The sequence below is a fragment of the Drosophila bipectinata genome, chromosome 2L, assembly GCF_030179905.1.
Source record: "Drosophila bipectinata strain 14024-0381.07 chromosome 2L, DbipHiC1v2, whole genome shotgun sequence".
Taxonomy (NCBI): domain Eukaryota; kingdom Metazoa; phylum Arthropoda; class Insecta; order Diptera; family Drosophilidae; genus Drosophila; species Drosophila bipectinata.
This window is the reverse complement of record NC_091736.1, coordinates 4,079,278-4,103,098: the sequence shown is the minus strand read 5'-3', so window position 1 is coordinate 4,103,098 and position 23,821 is coordinate 4,079,278. Positions and strand designations below refer to the sequence as shown.

The 23,821-nt window shown below is 40.0% G+C and overlaps 2 protein-coding genes and 1 long non-coding RNA gene across 7 annotated transcripts in view; 1 reads left to right on the top strand and 2 right to left on the bottom strand.

Annotated features, from left to right (window-relative positions):
• The window catches only part of sick (sickie), a 161,365-nt gene that overhangs the window by 82,331 nt on the left and 55,213 nt on the right, over window positions 1-23,821 (top strand). For 3 of the 4 annotated variants that reach the window (XM_017239992.3, XM_017239990.3, XM_070277084.1), the window contains one exon: window positions 4,307-4,689. In XM_017239992.3, the coding sequence (XP_017095481.3) occupies window positions 4,307-4,689 (383 nt within the window). Of the gene's footprint in view, window positions 1-4,306; window positions 4,690-17,985; window positions 18,222-23,156; window positions 23,432-23,821 lie in introns of those variants that run through there. The other variant, XM_017239993.3, reaches the window with a different exon arrangement.
• Window positions 4,683-6,472, bottom strand: LOC138925770 (uncharacterized). 2 transcript variants are annotated; one of them, XR_011441968.1, is made up of 3 exons: window positions 6,239-6,472; window positions 5,643-6,172; window positions 4,683-5,576 (listed from the first exon to the last, which is right to left on the bottom strand). It is a non-coding gene; the product is annotated as an uncharacterized lncRNA (long non-coding RNA). The 2 variants fall into 2 exon arrangements; XR_011441969.1 differs by having other exon boundaries at window positions 5,643-6,024; window positions 6,239-6,471.
• LOC108124378 (solute carrier family 53 member 1) lies at window positions 12,194-14,521 on the bottom strand. The gene is made up of 6 exons (XM_043213226.2): window positions 14,374-14,521; window positions 13,989-14,314; window positions 13,593-13,927; window positions 12,819-13,526; window positions 12,598-12,764; window positions 12,194-12,537 (listed from the first exon to the last, which is right to left on the bottom strand). Exons 1-6 carry the CDS (start codon window positions 14,440-14,442, stop codon window positions 12,223-12,225), a joined length of 1,920 nt encoding a protein of 639 aa, XP_043069161.1. The 5' UTR covers window positions 14,443-14,521; the 3' UTR covers window positions 12,194-12,222.

Genomic DNA, 23,821 nt, shown 5'->3' with positions numbered 1-23,821 from the left:
CTTTAAGATTTGGCAATTTCATTGGATTTTTATTTTTATTTTATTTCCCAATTTCTTATCGCTCCACGGTACTCGTGACTTTGGCGACAATTGTCCGAAATCGTTCTCGAAACTATGTGGGTGAGTGACTTCTGTCGGCCACGAAGGACACTTGAAATTATTGAAATTGTTTTGCCATTTTGCGATGGCATACGGCATTCCCGGGTCCTTTCAATCGAGGTATTAGTATTTGGCTGCAATCCTGTCTGTCTGCCATTGTCATGGAATTTTCTCGTTTTGAGCGATTCTGGGAATTTGTGTGGATTTTGGTTATTGATTTCGAAATGCCAAGGAGTCTCTTCCTCGGCTTGGGGATCTCGAGTCCTCGGCGTGAGTGTGTGATTTTGAGATTTTAATTAGTTGCTAATTAGTTTGAAGGAGCTGAAATTACTCGTGACTACAAGAGGATTAAAATCGGAAGGAACAAAGGGTTGTAGTTTCGCCTGTGAAGTCTCCAAGTCTTTTGTTCCTTAATCCCGTTTGCGTTTAAAAATGTTGCCATAATTACAAGTCCTTTGCATTTCATTTAAATGACTCGCGATTTCACGATCCATTTAACCATGCCCACACACATTTTAAAATCTGGATTCCGCTTACGTTAAGTCAGTAATTTAATTGGCGCATTTCCCCCCCCAAAATAGTAGTTAACCCATACAGAGTAAATAACTCAATTTTCGACCGACCCACCTGCCAGTCGAACAGATAAAGCCATATTGGTTCTGTATTCGAAATCACAGACAAAATACCAAAAAAAAAATAAAACACACATGCATCTGAATAATGTTTTTTTTTTTTATTTTGTATAATACCTTTTGCCGGCGGTTAATTAAAAAAATAGGCTTGGCCGCCGGGATTTTGGGCAAGAGAGATGGCCAACAGACGCCTACCTTGATTTATAGCCCATCGCTTTAAGGTATAAATCAGGCGAAATGAAATTTTATATACACATGTTTGTATATAATATAAAGTGTCATGCCACATCGGTTGATGACTGGAATGGGATAAGTTGACTTCGGTGGTGGCCCGGCGTGTCCTGCGTTGGCCCGGTCAACTCTTTAGCACCATTAACAAAGGATTGTCCCCTCCGGGCCCCCGAACAGTTCGATTCCTTTGCCCGACTCCCCCAGTTTGCCTTTTCATTTACGTCGTCTTTGTTGACCACTCTTAATCCTTTGGCGGATGAAAGGAGCGAAGAAGCAGCGTTGCATTGCATTTTGCGATAAATTCGCATTAAGTGAGTGAAACAGAGAAGGACGAACCGGCAGGGAGGCAGGGAGGCGTCCTGGGCGGACGGACTCGCTGGCCACCAACAATGCGTCGAGTGCGATTCTGGAATTCCCTGCGCTTGGCACACAAACGCAAAGATAGAAAAATCGAATCGAAGAATGTCAATAAAGACTGCTGCAGTATCTGCAGCTCCTTTCGTCCTTTTCCTCCGACCAGCTCCCACAATCATTTTTTGGCCCAAGGCTTCGCTTTAATGACGCGTCCAGTGACAATGAGCCTCGTCTGGTCAGTGTGTTGTCTTCATTTTTGTGCGAACAGAAGGCCAGTTAAGAGGTTCCATTATTTAAAATGGAGTTTAAAGTTACAGAGAAAAAAAAATACAAATTTTTTCTTAGTAATACCAGGCTAATTTCTGAGTAAGCTTCAAGTTTTATTAGTTCTAGTTTATTTTCTTACTAGTCTTTGGATTAAAATATATTCCAAAATTACCCAATAGCATTTAAAAAACCTCTTGATTTCCCTCTTATATGAAATAAAATAAAATTTGTAAATATGTATTTCCACACCACTGTTCCATTCCATTCACAAGGAAGAGGTCCTTGATAAGAGCCTCGCTCTCGTCTGCAATTGACAACTTCAATGTGAACAATATTATTTGCATTTATTTTTCTGAAGACTTTTTTTTTTTTGGCAACCGGAGAGTGTGGCCGAAAGCAGAGACATTGTGGGGGCAGGAGTATTCGTTGCACTTCCCATTGCACAGCACTTTGTTGCTGCCCCATGTTGCTGGGGCTCTGTATCTGTAAATTCGAGCGAGGCTCCTTGCTTGGGGTATCGCTATTTCGCTGCATTCAACTTGCGGTTTTCTGTCTTCTTTTGAGAGGCAACAGCTGCCGCATATTGTTGCACCTTGTGCTGACTTGCTTGCATGGGCCACACCCCGCGTGCCACAGTCCTCCAGCACCCATCTATTGTGGTTTATTTGACTTTTGTTGCATGTTACGTAAGCCGGGGTCTTCAATGCACTTTGCTTACACCAGCGATTCAATGGGCTTTAACTGTGCCACACACACGAGCAGTATCGAGCAGTATCTGCTGCGGCTTCTGTGGGCGGCGTGCAGTGTGGAATTGTGGGGCATAAATAAGTGCACCGCTCTGTTTGACACTTGCAGCTGTCAACGCGGCGCGTGATTGATCGACCGATAGCACCCTGAAATACCCCGCCTGGCAATCGTTGGTAAGAAATGATGTTGTCAAGTGAGCTAATGGAGGGCTGGCACCATTAACTTGGCCCTAACAAATGGTCCGATCGGTCGATGTACGCACCAAAGTAAATTATGCAAAACCAATGGAGATATAATGATGCAATCATTGCACTTGTATCTATTTTTTCGAAATAATAACTCTCTTATCTCATGACAAAAAATAAAACCTAAAAAGTTACAGAATCAAAAAACAGCAGACGCCACAAGTCCCTCTAGAAACTTTCCTTGGACAAAGCAAAGACCCAAGAAATTAATTTAAATTTATTGCCTCAATTTATAATGCAACAAATTGAGCAAACCAAGAGGATAAGGGAAAAATCTCAAAAAATTAATGTTAAGCGAAGACAAAGTATCTGGATACAGATAATGGCACGGCATTGAACTTGAACCTATCTGCGATTGGAGTTTTTCAATTGTTTGCCAAAGTCATTGGGCGAAAAGTTGCTCCTATTCTGTCTGTCGGAAAGTTATTATGAAGTTTGCCATATAAGTTTGGCAGCCTTTTAAAGTTTCGTCTGCTGTCAACTCGTTAGATAACTTTAGATTCTGCATCGACTTGGTCTTGTGGACCAGGCCAGGCCAGCAAATTGAGTGCACACTGCCGGCAGACGTTTGTCATTTGTCTGCTGTCATGTCAGTTGTCAGGTTTGATTTTCGACATTCGCTCCCAGTTCTATTATTCTGTGTATATTTTTTGTTAAATTGTTACAACCGCCATGACAATGTGTGGCAAGTCCAAAAAATATGAAACGAAACAAAAGACAAATTTGTGCAGCTTTTCGGAAGCGTGTTGACAATATTTTGTAAAATCTTTCCTCTGGAAAAAGCTGCATTGTGAGTGTGGGGGCTAAAGTGTTTAATCATGTTGCATGACAATGAATACATGTCCCAAAAACATGTTGCATAGATGGCGATTTCAAGTTTTACTTTAATTTTGAAGAGTTTTCGAAAGAAATCTAAGCTTCTTACATTATTGTTAAGACATTGATGACACCATTACGCAAATGTAGAATTTTGTTTAAATATATACATTTTAAAAGAACCTTTATCAACATTTGATAAAACACTTCAAAGAGCATCTTACAGTCGTATCGTGACCTGTCACTCATTGTTTTCCCGGTGTTGACAAATGAGAATTTCCGAGATTGAGGGGTTGTGGGGTCGAGGTGACGGACAGCAATTCCCCAGCAGTTGATGTCTGAACACTTTATCTTAATGTCAATTTTTTGTTTCGTTTCGGCTTTCCAAGGGTTTTTCTGGCCCGGTCGTGTGCGTGAAGCAGTTAAAAACGTTCAGGCAAATTAGCTATAAAAAACGCATTTATACACCAGGCTTTTGGGAGCCACATTTGGGAGTCATGTCAAAATCACGACTCTGACGGCGCCAAAGAAGACTAGCTAGGCGATAAAGTAGCTCGGGGATTTACATTTATATTAGGCAGCTCAAAGAGCTTCTAACGATGAATCATCATTGCAGCTAAGCAGCTGAATATTCTATTCGGAAAATAAATCTCTTCCAATCGAATAGAAAATGTATTGAAAGCCAAGGTGAGGGTTTGGCTTTCTAAGATGTTTCTCACGATTTCAGACACTTAAGCCTATTTTTTATTCATTTATTTAATGCTTTTTATTTATTTTTAAAATATGGAAAACCACTGCTATATATTATTTGATTTAACCCTAGAAACTAGTCTAAAATCTAAGATGGATGGCCATTTGCCAAGACCATGTTTTGACTGAATACTAACGCCCCTTTTCCCCTCTTTTTTTTGGCAGTTTGACAACGTCAACTCGTGTTTGCATGTGCTGCGAAGTCAGTCGGTTGGCGGCTTGGAGAACATCACCACGAATGACATCTGTGCCGGTCGTCTGAAGGCGGTCCTGGCCCTGTTCTTCGCCCTCAGCCGGTTCAAGCAGCAGGCCAAGCAGACGAAATCGATTGGCGTCGGTTGTGGCAGCGGCGGCGGCGGAGGAGTTGGATCCTCGACGGCTCTATCCGGAGGTTCGGTTCTGGGAATCGGCTTGGGCGGCAGCTTGAGGCCCCCAGGTGCCAGTCTTCACCTGGCTGATAAAAATCAGCAAGAGCAGCAGCAGCAGCAACAAACCACACAACAGTTGGCCGCCCAGTCTTTGGAAAACGGCAATGAAATGGTGAACCGGTGAGTACTTTTTCTAAAATTTGAAAATCTATTCGGTTTTATATCAGGCAGCTTTTGTCTGGATGGGATATGTTGCATGCCACGTTTAGCGTGTCAGTCTGAAGTTTGTGTCTTTGCTAAGGCGTTGGGTATATTCACCATGGTCTCTCCTAGACACAAACCGGATGTGTGTCTTTACTAAATATCTTTTTACACTAGAGTTCGAGTTTTTACATGTTTTTTTTCTAAGTTTATTAAAAGCAAATAAGATTTAAAACCCAGGATTATTATCCTGTTTTGTATATAAGTTTCATTTCGAAAACAAAACAAAAATAAAAAATAAAATAAATAAGAATATTTAAATACGATTTAACACCCAGCCATGGGTGGAAACGCTCTCGTAAAAACTAGGAAAATGAAAATAAATAAATAAGTAAAAAGAAAAATCAGGTTACAATTCCAGAGAAACCCTTGTCAAATGCCGTAACCAGAAATCGATCTGTATCAAATATTAAACAAAATATTTAATTTTTTTTTTTTTAATTTTTTAAGTTATTCTTTTGCAGTAATAGAAAATTCAAAATTTAAACAAATGTTAAACAAAAAAATCTTTTAAAAGATCAAGATAAGTCAAGAAGGTTTCCAGGTTTCTCATAAAAAAATAAAATAAATAAATGAAAATAAATAAGAAAGAAGAAAAATCAGGTTACTATTCCAGAGAATAGTTCCCTTGTCAAATGCCGTAACCAGAAATCGATCTGTATCAAATATAAAAGAAAATATTTAATTTTTTTTTTTTTTAATTTTTTGAGTTATTCTTTTGCAGTAATAGAAAATTCAATAGATAAACAAATGTTAAACAAAAAAATCTGTTAAAAGATCAAGATAAGTCAAGAAGGTTTCCAGGCCTGTCATAAAATAAAAAAAATAAAATAAATGAATGAAAATTAATAATAAAAACCTCTGATATTAACCTCTCTGATATTAACCCCGACGATTCGGCCGATCATGCTAAATTCCAGCACATAAAAATTATAAAATAAATAAATCAATAAAATAAAATTTTAAACAAAATAAAAAAAAATAAATATAAAAGAGACCCGATCCCTTGCGAGGGCCGACTGCAACTGAGACAAGTTGAAAGAAATTATGAGGTATACCATAATTATACCTCAATATAATTAAAACAATTAATTTTAATTATTATTATCTTCTTGATCAATATAAATCAAGAAGGTTTCCAGGTTTCTCATAAAAAAATAAAATAAATAAATGAAAATAAATAAATAAGAAAGAAGAAAAATCAGGTTACAATTCCAGAGAAACCCTTGTCAAATGCCGTAACCAGAAATCGATCTGTATCAAATATAAAAGAAAATATTTAATTTTTTTTTTTTTAATTTTTTAAGTTATTCTTTTGCAGTAATAGAAAATTCAATAGATAAACAAATGTTAAACAAAAAATCTGTTAAAAGATCAAGATAAGTCAAGAAGGTTTCCAGGCCTGTCATAAAATAAAAAAAATAAAATAAATGAATGAAAATTAATAATAAAAACCTCTGATATTAACCTCTCTGATATTAACCCCGACGATTCGGCCGATCACGCTAAATTCCAGCACATAAAAATTATAAAATAAAATAAATAAATCAATAAAATAAAATTTTAAACAAAATAAAAAAAAATAAATATAAAAGAGACCCGATCCCTTGCGAGGGCCGACTGCAACTGAGACAAGTTGAAAGAAATTATGAGGTATACCATTTTCAAGGCCTACTAATCAGCACTCTTCCATAACTCTTACTTAACCTAACCTTTTTCTTTTTGACAACTGTCTTACTATGTTTAGCACGCTTACTATGTTTAAAATAAAATAAGGGGCTATAATTCTACGAATGAACTACCTTGTATAATTTTATCATGGTCTTATATAGGTTTTTGATTTAAAATGTAAAGCTTAAAAATTCATATCCTAAAATGATTAAAATTATACCCAAAAAATGCCAAAAATCACTGCGAAATAATCTCTTTCTTAATTAAATTTCAATTCCTCAGTCTCTTTGGTTTTCTAGTCATTCAAAATAAAAATTGGCCCACGTGTTGGCTGCATCATTATTTGAAGTCAGACGCCTGTCAGCTCCAACCAGGATAAGCTACCAACTCCCAAATTTTCTATATTTTACAAAAAACTCCCTCATGATGCAAAAGTCCTGGCCAGACCTCCCCCTCGTTCCAAACATTGCATATCCCATGTCAGAGATTTCCTTTGAATTTCGCTTAGACCGTCATAAGATATCCGGTGGGGCATTTCTTCTACGCTTTTCCAGAATTCCTAGCAAGTTTAATATGATTTATTGGTTTGTTTGCCGGAAATTACAGGCAGTTGGGTCCTGGCTTAGCTTTATTTCTTTCCCTTTTTTATGTGGTTCCGCCTCACACCTCGGTCAACAGATGTCATCGGAAAAACGGCAGGAAAAACTCCAGAAAAGCAAACACAATTGGCATACTACAAGTTTAAAGAGAGGAAAATCTTCGTACTTCTTCTTGACTTCCAGGGGGGAAAAACTCCGTAAAGTGCTCTCCGAAAAATTCAAAGCATGAAGATGGCAAAATTAGAAAACTTTATTTGCCAAATGTCTGCAGGGAGGTCCTTGGTTTCGACTCCCCCTCGGTTTGGGGTCTGTGTTTGCAACCCTCGGGGATATCCTTGGAGCTGCAGACAGGAAACGGAAGCTTTTGTGTGTCTCCCCCTCGATTTACCCCGCCCCTGGACCGATGTGTTGATGACTTTCACTGACTATGAAATTTAAATGCGTTACGGAAATGTTTTGCGTTCGCTTTTTTGGTCGAGCAGACATATAAATTACAAAGGATTTTTATGGTCGTCCTTGCGCCTAGTTTGTGGTAGGGAGGACGAGGCGGCAGGACACGCAGCAGGTTTATTTTAAGTTCCACCATAAAACTTTCACTAGTGCGCCGGGGAACCTCCGGAGCATTGTTTATAATGTCTGCGGTCTGTCGACCTAGACCCGGACAGCATGGGGGCTTCCCCGACCTGGTTCGAATTTGCTCCCGGATGGGGTCGCCAGAGTGGTGACAAAATTGCAACCCCCAAAAATACACTAAAATAAAACAATTTCAAAGCGAAATGTAAGGTTTGTTACCCTTATATTCTCCTCTTGACTTTCTAGGTACTTTCTCGGTGTGTTCCTGTTATTTTCAGTGCACCATTAGCGATAGTCGTTTCTGCTAGCTTGTCCAATGCAAAATTCAAAAGCATTTTAACGGCAGCAGCTGCGGAGTTTTCTTTTCTTGGTTGAAGCTAACTTTTGGGAGAATTCCAAATTCATGGCACTTGCCAAGTTCTCTATTTTTTTTTAACAGACTGGCGGTGATTTGTTTGCGACAACCTGCTGGCAGGAGCAACATGTTGCTCTGACGCACATAATTAAAATCCAAAGGACATGCCAGGAATTTACTTTAATATGCTCGAGATTTCCGAAAACAGCTGATGGCGCCTTCAACCCCAAATCCGAAAACGTAGCCGCATTTATAGCTCCAAATTACTTTGCAATATGTTGTTCCCACAAAAACGTATTTACGGCATTTGCAGTGGGGATTTCCTTCTAAAATTGGCTTGAAAGTAACCCCCAAACGAGGTTGCCTTTAATGGGGAGGAAATTCCCATGCAAGCAGTTCAAGGGAAGGGCCTCCAAAACCCGCACACCCCTTCGATTTGGAAAGGACAAATCCTCCCACGTGCGTCAGCTCCCTGGGATCTCTAATTCGCATGCATTTATGCGTGACCATGAACAAGAACAGCTCCTGTTACCCCTGTTCCTGGTTTTCGTGCTCTTACTCCTGTGTCAACCTTCCTCCAAACAATGCACTCGTCCTGGCTGTGGCCACTCTCCAACGACAAGTTGTCAAGTCCTCTGGGCAAGCATCCTCGTGGTCCCTGCTGTCCTGTCTGTCCTCAGCCTAGTCTGGCTTAACTTCTGTTGTCCTGCGGGCTTGGTTTTTTCCACATGGTCTGCTCCTCTGTGTTGAATTTATAATTCCATTTGTGGTTTTAATTTGGTAAATGTGAGATTAATTTTATTCAATTTGTGTGGAGAGCAAGACCTATTCTGGTTGCCCAGGATCAGGGGCTGGGTTAACGCTTCATTGACTGTCAATTGTTGGCAATCGAAGCAAAAATAAATGGAAAGGGAAATTAGGAATGGAAAAGAGCTTTGGGAGAATGTAAATTTCAACATCAAAAGGAAACTTGGCTATTTAAAGACGAAAATTGTTACATAAAATTACTTGCAACTGTCTTCCCAACACATACAATTTTGAAAGACCATTGGAAAAATAATAAAAAATATTTTTAAAATATATTTTCTTTCGATATTTAAATGCAGATTGGTAAAAAATCGATCAACGATTCGTTTAAGGTATCCCGCTCAAGAATCGGATGATGACTTTCTAAGATATAGAAATCACTGTGGGCCATATTGGGCCTCCATGCACTTTCCTCATTTTTGAAGGGGATCCTCCAGGAAATTTGACAAAAAATCTCAAAAATATTTTGTTCTCAGATTTTGATGCAGATCGATAGAGAATCGACCCACAAATCGTGTAAGGTATTCCGCTCAAGAATCGGATGGATATTGACAAAGATATAGCCATCACTGTGGGCCATATTGGGCCTCCATGCACTTTCTTCATTTTTGAAGGGGATCCTCCAGGAAATTTGACAAAAAATCTAAAAAATATTTTGTTCTTAGATTTTGATGCAGATTGATAGGGAATCGACCCACAAATCGTTTAAGGTATTCCGCTCAAGAATCGGATGCATATTGACAAAGATATAGCCATCACTGTGGGCCATATTGGGCCTCCATGCACTTTCCTCATTTTTGAAGGGGATCCTCCAGGAAATTTGACAAAAAATCTCAAAAATATTTTGTTCTCAGATTTTGATGCAGATTGATAGAGAATCGACCCACAAATCGTTTAAGGTATTCCGCTCAAGAATCGGATGCATATTGACAAAGATATAGCCATCACTGTGGGCCATATTGGGCCTCCATGCACTTTCCTCATTTTTGAAGGGGATCCTCCAGGAAATTTGACAAAAAATCTCAAAAATATTTTGTTCTCAGATTTTGATGCAGATTGATAGAGAATCGACCCACTAATCGTTTAAGGTATTCCGCTCAAGAATCAGATGGATATTGACAAAGATATAGCCATCACTGTGGGCCATATTGGGCCTCCATGCACTTTCCTCATTTTTGAAGGGGATCCTCCAGGAAATTTGACAAAAAATCTCAAAAATATTTTGTTCTCAGATTTTGATGCAGATTGATAGGGAATCGACCCACAAATCGTTTAAGGTATTCCGCTCAAGAATCGGATGCATATTGACAAAGATATAGCCATCACTGTGGGCCATATTGGGCCTCCATGCACTTTCCTCATTTTTGAAGGGGATCCTCCAGGAAATTTGACAAAAAATCTCAAAAATATTTTGTTCTCAGATTTTGATGCAGATTGATAGAGAATCGACCCACAAATCGTTTAAGGTATTCCGCTCAAGAATCGGATGCATATTGACAAAGATATAGCCATCACTGTGGGCCATATTGGGCCTCCATGCACTTTCCTCATTTTTGAAGGGGATCCTCCAGGAAATTTGACAAAAAATCTCAAAATCGACCCACAAATCGTTTAAGGTATTCCGCTCAAGAATCGGATGCATATTGACAAAGATATAGCCATCACTGTGGGCCATATTGGGCCTCCATGCACTTTCCTCATTTTTGAAGGGGATCCTCCAGGAAATTTGACAAAAAATCTCAAAAATATTTTGTTCTCAGATTTTGATGCAGATCGATAGAGAATCGACCCACAAATCGTGTAAGGTATTCCGCTCAAGAATCGGATGGATATTGACAAAAATATATCCATCACTGTGGGCCATATTGGGCCTCCATGCACTTTCTTCATTTTTGAAGGGGATTCTCCAGGAAATTTGACAAAAAATCTAAAAAATATTTTGTTCTTAGATTTTGATGCAGATTGATAGGGAATCGACCCACTAATCGTTTAAGGTATTCCGCTCAAGAATCAGATGGATATTGACAAAGATATAGCCATCACTGTGGGCCATATTGGGCCTCCATGCACTTTCCTCATTTTTGAAGGGGATCCTCCAGGAAATTTGACAAAAAATCTCAAAAATATTTTGTTCTTAGATTTTGATGCAGATTGATAGGGAATCGACCCACTAATCGTTTAAGGTATTCCGCTCAAGAATCAGATGGATATTGACAAAGATATAGCCATCACTGTGGGCCATATTGGGCCTCCATGCACTTTCCTCATTTTTGAAGGGGATCCTCCAGGAAATTTGACAAAAAATCTCAAAAATATTTTGTTCTCAGATTTTGATGCAGATCGATAGAGAATCGACCCACAAATCGTGTAAGGTATTCCGCTCAAGAATCGGATGGATATTGACAAAGATATATCCATCACTGTGGGCCATATTGGGCCTCCATGCACTTTCTTCATTTTTGAAGGGGATTCTCCAGGAAATTTGACAAAAAATCTAAAAAATATTTTGTTCTTAGATTTTGATGCAGATTGATAGGGAATCGACCCACAAATCGTTTAAGGTACTCCGCTCAAGGATCAGATGGAAATTGGCAAAGATATGGCTTTCGCGGTGGGTGATATTGGGCTCACATGCATTTTGACCATTTTTGAAGGGGACCCATCAGAAAAATTGACAAAATGTGAAAAAATATTTTGTTCTTAGATTTTGATACAGATTGATAGAGAATCGACCCACAAATCGTTTATGGTATTCCGCTCAAGAATCGGATGCATATTGACAAAGATATAGCCATCACTGTGAGCCATATTGGGCCTCCATGCACTTTCCTCATTTTTGAAGGGGATCCAGGAAATTTGACAAAAAATCTCAAAAATATTTTGTTCTTAGATTTTAACGCAGATTGATAGAGAATCGACCCACAAATCGTTTAAGGTACTCCGCTCAAGGATCAGATGGAAATTGGCAAAGATATGGCTTTCGCGGTGGGTGATATTGGGCTCCCATGCATTTTGACCATTTTTGAAGGGACCCATCAGAAAAATTGACAAAAAAGTGAAAAAATATTTTGTTCTTAGATTTTGATACAGATTGATAGAGAATCGGCCCACAAATCGTTTAAGGTACTCCGCTCAAGGATCGGATGCATATTGACAAAGATATAGCCATCACTGTGGGCCATATTAGGCCTCCATGCACTTTCAACATTTTTGAAGGGGATCCTCCAGGAAATTTGACAAAAAATCTCAAAAATATTTTGTTCTCAGATTTTGATGCAGATTGATAGAAAATCGACCCACAAATCGATTAAGGTACTCCGCTCAAGGATCAGATGGAAATTGGCAAAAGAGACGTTGGTCAAAGGAGAAATTTGGTAAACAAATTAAAAAAAAAAAAAACAAATTTGTTTTGTGTTGAAATGGATAGGAAATCGGTCAACAATTGGTTTAATAAAACTTTTTTTCTGACGATTCTCTTATGGCGGTTTCCGATTCGTCCATCATTTTCTCCAGATCCCTTTCCGCTTTAGGGTGCAAACTAGTTATGAATATGTCCCGAGTGGCTCTAAACTTTCCGCAATTATTCAGATGCTCGTTTTCAAGACGTAGCAGATTCCAAATCAGTCGTCGAAAGATTTCCAAGAATAGCAAAAGGGATTTTCCATTGTAAGCTTTACAAATACCCACATTGACGAGAGTAAACTCCATAATCCATGCAAATCGCAGCACCACGTTTTCGACTATGGCAAAGTAATAAAAGGTCTAAAAATGTATATCGTTTACAAATTATTGGTCACTGGAGATTAGGCTTTCAAAACTCACCTTGGGATAAACTAAACTTTCGCGTAGAAATATATTCTCACCCTTCCAAATTCTGAAAAGACCAAAATCCATCAACAAGTCCCAAGATAGAGAGTAAGTTGAGCTCATCACTGCCATAATTAAATAGGCCCATGTCCAGGGATTCTGAAACATGTGCTCATATTTTTCTGAAGACGATATCCATTAGTATTAATTTTATTAGATAATCATTTTTTACTCGCCGTTCGTATTCATATGGATGGTAGAGAAGAGAACCACTGTCATGGAGAGGACGTACTTGATTGCATTCAATAGATGATCGATGCTAAAGGGCTTGCTGTCTGAATATCTTCGAAGACACTGGGCCAAACGACACCAGGAGGGCAAGCACCTGATTATGGCCACTCCATAGTCCGGCTCAAAGTCAAAGGCGTTCGCGCTACCCCGGAAATATTGGAAATAAAACCGGAGTTGATAGTAGAGGTCCACGGTGCAAATAATAAGCGAGTTCCACTGATCGGCCATCCAGAAGTCCACGAACTTCACCTCGTAAAACGGAGCCATTATGACGCGCCCAAAGGTGCGGATTAGCCAAAATCTGGCCGACGAAAAGAGAACGGGTATGGGATTCAGGAGCAGGGCAAAACCTATTGCCGTATTGGCCAGTGGGATGAGGTATGGGTCTTTTATATAAAACTCATCGTGAAACAAATAGAGCAGGATCCCCAAGGTGCAGAGATACCCCAAACAGCTGACTATCTGCAATCCCTTAACAGAGCCCAGGGTTTTCCGGCGTTCCACCTCGAAGATCAAGACGTGGTTGACTCCAGCCTTCTGCCAGATGTGCACATCGATGACTAAAATGAAGCCAAAAAGCATTCCGGCCACAGGCCCCCTAAACAAGGAGAAAAACATAAACCGAAACTCCTCCGTCCGGTTAAGAACAAAAACTAGGTATCAAGACCACAAATTAGGAATCCGTATGCCTCTTATAAATCCTTCGATAAAGGACTTACATGACAAAATGCAAATCAAAGCTGAGACAAGAAAGAGTCCCAGGAAGAAGGCGGCAAAGAACACATCGGCTGGTGGAGTGGGCTGACCAAGGGGCGGAACCCGTAGCCTGGCCATGGCCTTGGCTCGGTCTCCGTTGGTCAGAAACTCCGTGTACAGTTCCTCCACAGTCGTGATCATCTCAACCAGAACAGAGGTCTTCACAAACGGGGCCTGGAGCACAAAGTTTTCATACCATCTATTCGCAGCCGATGTCTTTATGTTCTTGTCATACTTTTTGCAAATTTTCCGGAAAGCCGTATGATTCAGGGCCTGGTAGTTCTGTAGCATGACTAAGCTGAGGTGGCGAAGGAAGGGTACCGATCGATTAGGGTCTTCTATATCACCTACCCACTTACCTCAGATAGAACTCGCTCATGGCCAGGGGTAGCTTGCGTCGCTTGGCACGGGAAATATGAGCCCCATCCATTACCACCTTGGAGCCCCTGGGTCCCGGCTGTCCATGACTACGGCCGATGGTTAGCTCGTACTTCAATGTGGCCAGCTTGCGTTGCGCCTCCGCTTCCTTGTGGGAGAAGAAGTTGTTGACCCTGGTTAGCTCCACCTTACAGGTGTGAAAGAACAGAATCTCGAATTCATTGTAGTAATTGTTGATCTCAATACTGGTGGCATCGGCTGGATCAGGTGCTTCATCCACTGCTTGCGCAATCATTGCTTTCAACTCCTGTTTTTTGGTAGATGGAGGATATCATAGTCCTTGTTTTTAAAAAATAAGGAGCTTACATTGTAGTTTATGTACTGCTGCCGCCATTCAGAGGTCAAGAGACTTTCAAAGGTCTTGCCAAACTTCATTTTGAATGTGCTTTCAAAAAATATGGAATATTTTAGGAATTATGTACGTTAAAATATAGCAAGACAATTGAGGCTAGGAAAGTCCTACCTACATATTTATGTTATAATTTAAATTACTTTCTTTTTTAATTATAAGTTTATTCTAAGTCCACGCCTTCATTTTCCTCTGAGTCCCTTGAAAGTTACCTTGGAGTGAGGCTTATCCTTTTCATCTCCTGGACATGATTTACCCTCGGGTTTCCTGTATTCGCTATTGTCCGCAAATTTCGACATGCGTTTCCCTTTCCATTTTGGAAAAAGTTGACATTTTCGCTTTTGTTTTAGCGGACGATGTCCGCAGAACTCTGCGGCTACGCCCACGTCTCCTCCTCCAGGTTGTCTGGCTTTTCATGTTCAAGCGGGCTTTAATATATTCCTGGTTTTTTCGAGTTTTCCGCCTGTTTGAAGAGATATCATTAAAAATTGTACGAAAAGAGGGTGACTCAGGGTTGGTCTTAGAGGGGGGCAACTCTTTCGAGCCCGGTGGCCCTTCGATCGACACCCACAATTCGATTTCAGTTGCCAGCCATTAGTCATAAGAAAAGAAAATTGGGGAGCAGAAAAATGTCGTTCACAGGCATCCACAGTCATGATGAGTGGGTGGCCCGAAAGGACTCCCATCTCACCTCGGTCTTCATCATCAAAGCCAGCATTCATCTCCTCCCGGCTGCCAACCCCCACACAATGTGAAAAATGTGAAACAATTGCAACGATGATTACTTTTTCCAACAGTTTCCCCCCCCCTAACAGTTGTTGTTGTTGTTTGGTAGTAAAGGAAAATTGAATTGGCAGTGGGCGGAGCATGAAGTTTGTCCTGCCCCCAAGGGACCATTTCCAGGAGGCTGGATTGGGAAAAGGGCAGACCCGGACAGGGTAAGATGAATACAGGTGAACCCCATAATTATATGCTAAATACTCCAGTAATTAACTCCCCCGGGAGCATTAACTATTTGATGAAGATGATTAAGTTGAAGGAAGCCTCTAGAAATTATACTGCCTTATCCAGGAAAGCGGTAAACTAACCAACAACCCTGTGTGAAAGTGGCAACATTTGCAAAATTTTAAGCCCTACATCAGTGTCTATTTGAGAAGCTGTCAGCAGTTTCGATATCCTAGAATTGGGGTTGTAAAGGGTATGTTAGTACTTGATCATATATTCAATAAAAATCCAAAAATATTCTTGACTGAATAAGAGCTTTAAAATAATTATCTAGTTATGTTTCTAGAACTCCATCATAAGCAGTACTCAGTTATCCTTAAAGACCTCGACAGCATCGCTATTCCGTTTTTTATGGATGTCCCTAGCTGGACAACAATAACCGAAAGGCAAATAAAAATATTTGCATAGACGTACCGTTGAACAATTGGATAGACTGGCAAGTGAACACTGCCGGAGGGTTATCCGAGGGGCAGGATCCGGGGACAGACTATATAAAATGAAAAGTAAACATTGCAGTGTCCGCCGTTTGCCATTGAAATGATAAAGTGCCCGGGATCCGTCCGTTTCGCTTCGAACTCCCCCGCCGCCTTGAAAAAAAAGGCAATAAAATGCATGCTTAGTGTTTTTAGAGCAGGGGCTTAATGGCATTACAGGGAGGGGGTTTCAGGGAGGCGGTCTCCGGAGCAGTCCGTCTGGAGTTACATCTGGTCCGGTTAGCCGTATAGTATGTTGTGTGTGTTTGTTTGCGGGAACTCAGGCGAAAGGCTTTCATGCTTTTTGGATTTGTCTAAACAAAGATTTATTGGGTCTAGTTTTTGTCTTCTTTTCTTTTTAACAAAAAGTGTTTCGTTTTTCTTTAGCTTGTAACAGGTTAAAGAGACTTACAAAAATTCCATCTTCATGTTTTGTTGTCTCTGATTCTAACAACTTCAATTTCATTAGCTTATAGTCTAAGGTTTTTTTTCTAGACAGAATATAAATCATTAAAGTCAGTTTTTTTAAGTTGTTAACCTGTCTCTAATTGCTAACTTCAAAAACCCACAAAACAATGAAATCAATTTACTTTTTTAACTATCCTCAAGCTAAAATCCAATCATTACGAGATATTGTAAAAAAGGCTAAAAGCTTAATCGCAGACATCGACTTTCTTTCCGCCCACTCGGAGTGAAAAAAGCCCCACCCCTGTTCAACTATAGCGCCACTTTCAATCGCAACTAGTTTGGTCATTCAATCATCGCGATTTTGGCGCTACATCGCACATGCCAGTAATTGCAATCATATTTTCGACACGCTGCCCAACATGCATTGGCCATAAACTTCAAGCCGGGCAAACAGTTTTTATTTTTAAATTGTCAATGGTTTTCAGGGGCATAAATTATACTCTTATTTACTCTTTTAAAAATAATAAAATTCTATTCAGAGTTTATTATAAACTAAAGAATAGAATAAACTATTATAAAAGGTTGAAATCTAAACTTGGTTAAAATTTCATTACCGCTATAAACATATTTTAAAGATTTTAAATACATAGTTTAAAAATCAAATAATGAGACATATCTAAATATTGATAACTTTTAGTATTTAATATTAGGTAATTTCTTATTAAAAACCAAAACTCCCCTAGTAAGTGTATATAATTGACCACTCCAGTCGTCTACTTTAAACTGGACCGAACGAGTTGCGAGTTTGCCTGATCGGCTTAGTGTCAAACGAGTTTTCCGATTGAAATTAAGCTGAATGATTAAACAATTTTACTTTCTGCCTATTGGCAGACTCCACCACCCGCTCACCGCCCCCTGGCAAGTTGCGACAGTTTATGGGACTCGAAACTATTTGCCATAATTGCTTACTTTGTTAAATTGCGACGATTTGTTTGCCGGCCAGCAATAACTTGGAGCGGCTTAATTGCTCTTGTTTGCCATTAAGTTGACCCCCAACAGCTGGGGCATGAGCATTGAACTTTCGAGGAGACTCCCTCCGGCCGGAGGCTCCCCAATCGCATGTGGCAAGTGCAGTGTATATTTTTAGACCAGACAAATGCAACAAGCCAAGCCAAACCACACGATTGCCCCAAAACAAATCAACCACCCCAAATGCAACATTTGCACTGAAAAAACAATTTATTTTAGTTTATGTTACAACTTGTATAGGGGGTAAGTTCTGCTAAGTTTTATTTTAAGGGTTATTAGCTTAATAATATTTATTTTAATATTTTAATGGAAACAAATTTTTTCAAAGTGCAGAATCGAACTTAAACATATTTCAATGCTAGGATGAGAGTGTCTTCCGATCCTTTAAGTTAAGTTTTATTTTATTATATATATATTATAAATTATATAAATTTTATTATAAATATTTATGTTACCTTATTTAGCAGAAGGCAAAGAGATTTTTCAATATCAATATAATATTGGTTTTTTAATATAATATATAATATAAATATAAACCTTCCTTGTATTTCCTCGCTTTCAACTACAATATTTATTTTTGAGTGTAGTATCGAACTCGAACATGTTGCGAGCCTGATATGGCAGCTTAGCCGGTTCTTTGTTTCCAACCATTTCCAACTTACCGTTGCGTGGAGTCGGACGTGGAACGGTCTCTTTTCGTTTTCGTTTTGGTTCCGGCGGAAATTACGACGCGTGCCGCTCGCGAAAATAAATGGCGGCAAATCTCGTCGAATGTGTGTGTGTGCGGATAAGATGATTAACGAGCAATAATTATTCAAGAGTGCCAAACAAAGCCAAAGTGATACTATATTCGAGGAATATACTCGGGACTATATACAACTTTTAAAAAAGTTTGTTTTCAAAGATTTTCAATAGGCTGTTGCATACTTTATGGCTTTAAGGTCCCTGTGTCAGCATTATTCCCACACCACATGGCACGCAGCATAATTAACGCCTTATCGCAATGGCCACAAATTAAAAGGCTTAAGGCAGACAAACAAACAGGACCCAAAAAGTACATATATGGCCAGACCAGACGACCAGACCGTATCCCCATGGGCCGCCACACAAAAAACGCTGAACACATCCTAGATTAAAGTCCAGCTTTATGTATTTTTGGGGAAGAAGAGGTTGAAGTTCAATGTTTCAAAATGTTATCTTTTATTTCAATCTCACATTAGACATGGTTATACCTACGTTTCTTTGGGATTAGTTTGATATCTAAAAAGTTTTACAAACCACAATTTTGGTCAGTAAATGGTTATATTTATTCAGATTGTTATCAACCTCTTCCACCCCATCTTACCACCTTTCTACATGACTTCCCTGAAAGTTCTCAGATGGTTTAAACACACTTCTGCCTTGGCTTTAATTTAGAGCCGAAGGGTAATTAGTCGCAGACAATAGATAGAAAGAACAAACCCAAAGTGGGCTCCCAAAGGGGTGCTAATCTTCGGTTTCATCGGATGGGATCGCAGATGCAGGCCTGAGATGTCTGATGACTGGTTGTTAACCGGTTTTTCTTTTTGGGTCTCAAGACGGCGCGTGTCTTCAATTAATCACCGTCTCGAATCGGCTTGCCTCCTTAGCGCTATTCGGATCTCTAATTTAATTTTATTCAAGTGGCAGCTGGGATCCAAAGGATGAAGCATCCCGTACTTGAAAATCAAGCTAATTATGGTTGGCAAGAGTTGAGCAAACATGGCCAGAGATGCAGCTGACTTGAGGATTTTCAATTTTCAAACTCTGTTCTGTCTTTGACATCTGACAAACTGACAACCTGACAAGCGGGTAACAGGCGCTGTCAAAATCCTTTGGTGGGGGAGCATTGAACCCGAGGTATCGCCATCAGCAACCCTCATAGAACAACAGAAGCTAAATCGAAATCGGATTCAAAAGCCCCGCCAGAAATCCGAGATATCAGAAAGCGAGCTGTCAAATTATCAAGCGAAATCAATTGTGTAGGGTACTCGTCGGAGGTACTCCTCTGGAAACATGGACTAATGATAGGGGCCGAGTGTCTTCGGGCTAAGCGTGTGAATGGGACGTGGTAACTGGTAGCCGGTTGCGGGAGAAATGTTTATTATTGGTTGATGGCCGCCGTTCGCTAATGATTTAATTATGGTAATGATAATGACCCGGGGCAAGTGAGTGGGGTGTTTGCCAGAGCTGGTTAGATTCCTGATGGTTATGCTGACAATTATGAGAGCTTCTGGCTGTCTGGCCTTGCAATCGATGGCAGTAATGATGATAAAGTTGTTTCAGGAATAATAACTTGACTGAAAAATAAGTAAATTGAATAAGGAAAAGCTAACATACTTTCTCATAAAGAAGAGACCACCCAAACTGATTTAAATATTCATTTATATTGATTGGCTTTACGCGTTCCCTGTCGCTTTGTCAATAAACAAGAGACAACATTTCTGACATCTTACGGAAACGTCAATTGCAACGACAATCGAAAAGACAATCAAACAATTATGAAATATGTTTTACTGATTTATATGCAAGATGTGGGCCACACCTTCGGAGCGGGCCTTTGAAATATATTAATTGGCTGACTGGCAAGTTGGAAAGGGCTAAGTTGCCGGAGAACAAATGGCCCTTTCAGTTGCCCAAAAAAAGAAATATAAATCTGTTGCACCCCACCTTACTTTGCCCTGTTTCCCGCCACTTCCCTGGCAACCATTCAATGCAAAATGCCGTGACAAATTGTTGATTTGCTTTGACATATAAAATGGAAAATACTTTTGTCTTTCGGGTTGCTTTTCAGATACCCAGCAGAAAGACCCAACTTTTATTTCGCTCCATAAAATCAGAAAAGAACCAGGAAACGCCAATACCATATATTCATAATTTTACTATTTCTTTTGAGTATCTCTCCAAGCAAATTGCAATCTAAGGTAAACATTGCATTTAATTTTCCTCTACCATACCTCGACGACCATAAATAAGATTTATTTTCCTACCTCGAAAGCGCAGTGATCATAAAAACATGGTGACGAGGGTACCTCTAAGTTGTGACACTCAGTAATCTCCTTCGAGGTTGTCCCATTCGCTTTGTCTTTCATTCGTTTTTCCACTTTGTATATTTAAGCGGAAGCTAAAAGACTCTTTCAAGTTGATTTCTGCTCCATAAACTTGTCTATTTTTGTTTTGGTCCCCGCTGCTCGCTGGAGCGCAAAAGGCAACACGCCACCATCTCGTCTTGGTCCATCTTTTGTCACTCCCCCATCGGCAACCACCCACTTGCCCCCTCGTATGTGGCGTTTTCAAAATTTGGAGCAGCACGTGCATTTGCACGTTTTTAAATTTGTTTCCCGCTCCCGGCACGGCCAGCCCCTTCATTTTATATGCCTTTTGTTTATATTTAGATGGAAGTATTTTTTTATGTCAGTTAAGAGGGGATTGGGCCGGCTTGGGGGAGGGCTTTTCGCCCATAAATCTCGTTGAGAATTTATTTGTTAAAGCCAAAGTCGAGGTACGGCTTGATATGCATTGCATGTGCCGAGAGCGCCAGGCTAGAGTTTCTGACACAAAAAACCCCAAGAACATGGAGGGAGTTCCACTCCGGTGTCCCGAGACCAGAGTGATTGAACGTTTGCATTGTTAGATTTATGGTCAGAGTCTATCCAAGACAAAGCCGAGCTATCACTAACAACAAAGGTTTTCGGGGGTCCCATTAATTTTCTGTATGAATTTCCTTTCAAAAACTGCATTCTGACGAAAACCGAGCCCCCAATTACCACCCCAACTTTTGGCCAAAACTTGTGTTCGTGACGATAACACTTCCTTCGCCCATGATTGGAATTACACTCCAAGAAAAGTTGTAATCCCTTGGAATATTTCATATAAACCATATCTTTCGCTAAGATTATTATTTTCTTTCAGTGGCCTAAAACTAACCACCGATGTGTGCGTGCCTTTCAACAAGTTTCTGCCACTTCTTTGCCGCATATTAAATAATTTTCCTGGCCAACTTGGGGGCCGTTTGGTACGTGACTAAACGTCAATTTCCAGTTCCATCCCGGGCCATGCAAAATGCATTTTCAAAAACCAATTTTAATAATTCCCTTGAGCGGCCTTAGGGGCCTTTTATGCGGCGGCAAAGATAAGACTCGGTTAAACGACTTTGCCACTTTTTATGCAATGTGCGAAAAGTGCAACGTTCTGATAAGAACATCGCAGTGTCCTTCCACTCGAAAGTTTCCTCAACTGTCGCCCGTCGGCATTCTAAGTGTGTCAAAAAGTTGCGGTTCAAGTTTTGTACGTGATATTGTTCGAATCTAACGATTAGTTATCGATGATTACAGGAAATGGTGTGGGGTGGTTGAAATTTCATAATGGGAGGACTTTTAAATAGGATTATGCCACCAAGGCAATATAGATGCTATTCCGCATGCCACAAACCCCACAAAATCCATGTCATCTTGGGTCAAAATTCTTGTAAGCACCTCGTTCAATGTTCAAGAAATTTATTCCAGTCAGTCCAGTACAATACCTACGATTTCTATGGATGCCAGTTGAGTTTCCTGTTCCAGCCTCGCCTGTCTAGCACTTCTTACTGCCTTGTGACGAACAATTTGCTACAATTTATGGAAATTATGCAGCCAGCCGTGATAGAGTCGAGTGCTTTTCAGTCTGGCCTAGTCCCGGGTCTTGATTGAAGCAATTGTTGTTGCTGGGACAGCAAGATTACGCAACCGCTGCAAACTTTCAATAAATCAGACAAAAAACGTAGTACCCCATAAGTCAAAGATGGAAGACTTGACAATCCCCCGACACACGTGTCGAATCCCTCGTTACATTTATCGAATCGCATCCAGCCCTTTCTGGCCATTACATTTTACGACAAATTGATTAAGCATGAACTTCGCACCCTTAGCTTCGGGGGTGCTATAAAATATGACCACTTTGCGAGCATTTAGCAGGCACTTGAAAAATTCCAAAAAAGAGAAAAGCTCGACTTTTTCCCAGTGGGTGGCAGATGCAGCAGCCACCCGCTCACGTGTCACGCACACGTGCGTATTATTTACACGCAATATTCTTTTTTGTTCTACCATGTATCCTGCCGGCTTTCCATCCTCGTAATTGAAGTTATTGATTTTTATGCCAGGCACCGGCAAAAAGAACACAATCCTGTACCCACAAATGCGACTTGAATAATCTTCCGCCCCCCCCAGTTCTTCGGTCTCTTCTCGATTAGCCGCATCGGCAGTCATACATCAAAAACAAATGTCGGCCAGCCGGGATTCCCCTGTCTTGCACGGAAGTTGCAAATATGTTCACTTAATTGCATTAAATTCGGGGCCCCCCCAGCAACCCCGGTTGGTATTTTGGGTTAAGATCAAAGTGCTGGGCAAACATTTCGTGTTGGACAGCCCAAAATGGATTATTTTTTCCCTTTTTGTCGATGTATTTGACTTGAGGGCGTTGCGTCCAGAACTTTGCTTGCCCGATGCCATTTGTCCTTGTATCCCAGCATCCCCGAATCTAGCTTAATTGCAAACTAATTACACAAAGTAAACAGGACATCTGAGATTATAATTACTGTGAAAATGGAATGTTTATGCAATTAAATCGGGGGAATGAAAAGCTATACCTTCTGGCTGTAGGAAGTTAATTTCTTTCAAAGCTGACACTCTGCTAAGAGCTCCCATAAACTTGGAAAGCCATAAAGTATGCCTCGGGGAAACTAAGAATATGCAGTAAAAAATCTCTTGAAAATTTATGACGGTCTCACATTCTAAAAGGAATTAAATTAATTTCTTCATCTGTCTTTGAAGTCACAAAAACAAAACAGCCAAAAATATTTTTATGAACTTTTTACGCATAACAAAATGTAAGCAATTTTCAAATCGAATCACCAAGTTAATCCAGTGTCCAAGTGAAGAGTGTAAAGTTCCAAAGCTACAGCTAAATGCCAAATTTAAAATAGTGCTTTGATAATCAACGTTTAACCTTTAAAAATGGGTAATACATCATCAGCATCATCGTCGGGAAACAGCGGAAAAAGTTCACGGAAATGTCGCAGCTTACCCAACTCACCGGATGTCAGAAGGTAACCAACTAACCGGAGGGCATTTATAATTTATAGATCTTCCTTAAAAAAATGTCAGTCCACATTTCTGGCCACTAATGAGTGTCATCATGCGCACAGAAACGATTTGAATTGAGCCAAGTGTCAGCACAATAAATCAAGTCAATCAACTCCTCGACTCCCCGAAATGAAAACAGAGTTCCACTAAATTTACGATAATATCTCAAGCTAAAAGAATATATTTATAGAAGCCGCATAGAGGAGGGCCCCGAGGGTATGTATCTTGTGGCGGCTAATGGAAATGACAGTTTGTGGTTCCCAAGATGTATGCGAGCAAGTGCAAATTTTCCCAGCTCTCTCCAGATTCATAATTAATGTCTGAAAGTCTGTTCCGACTTGGTCTATATCTCT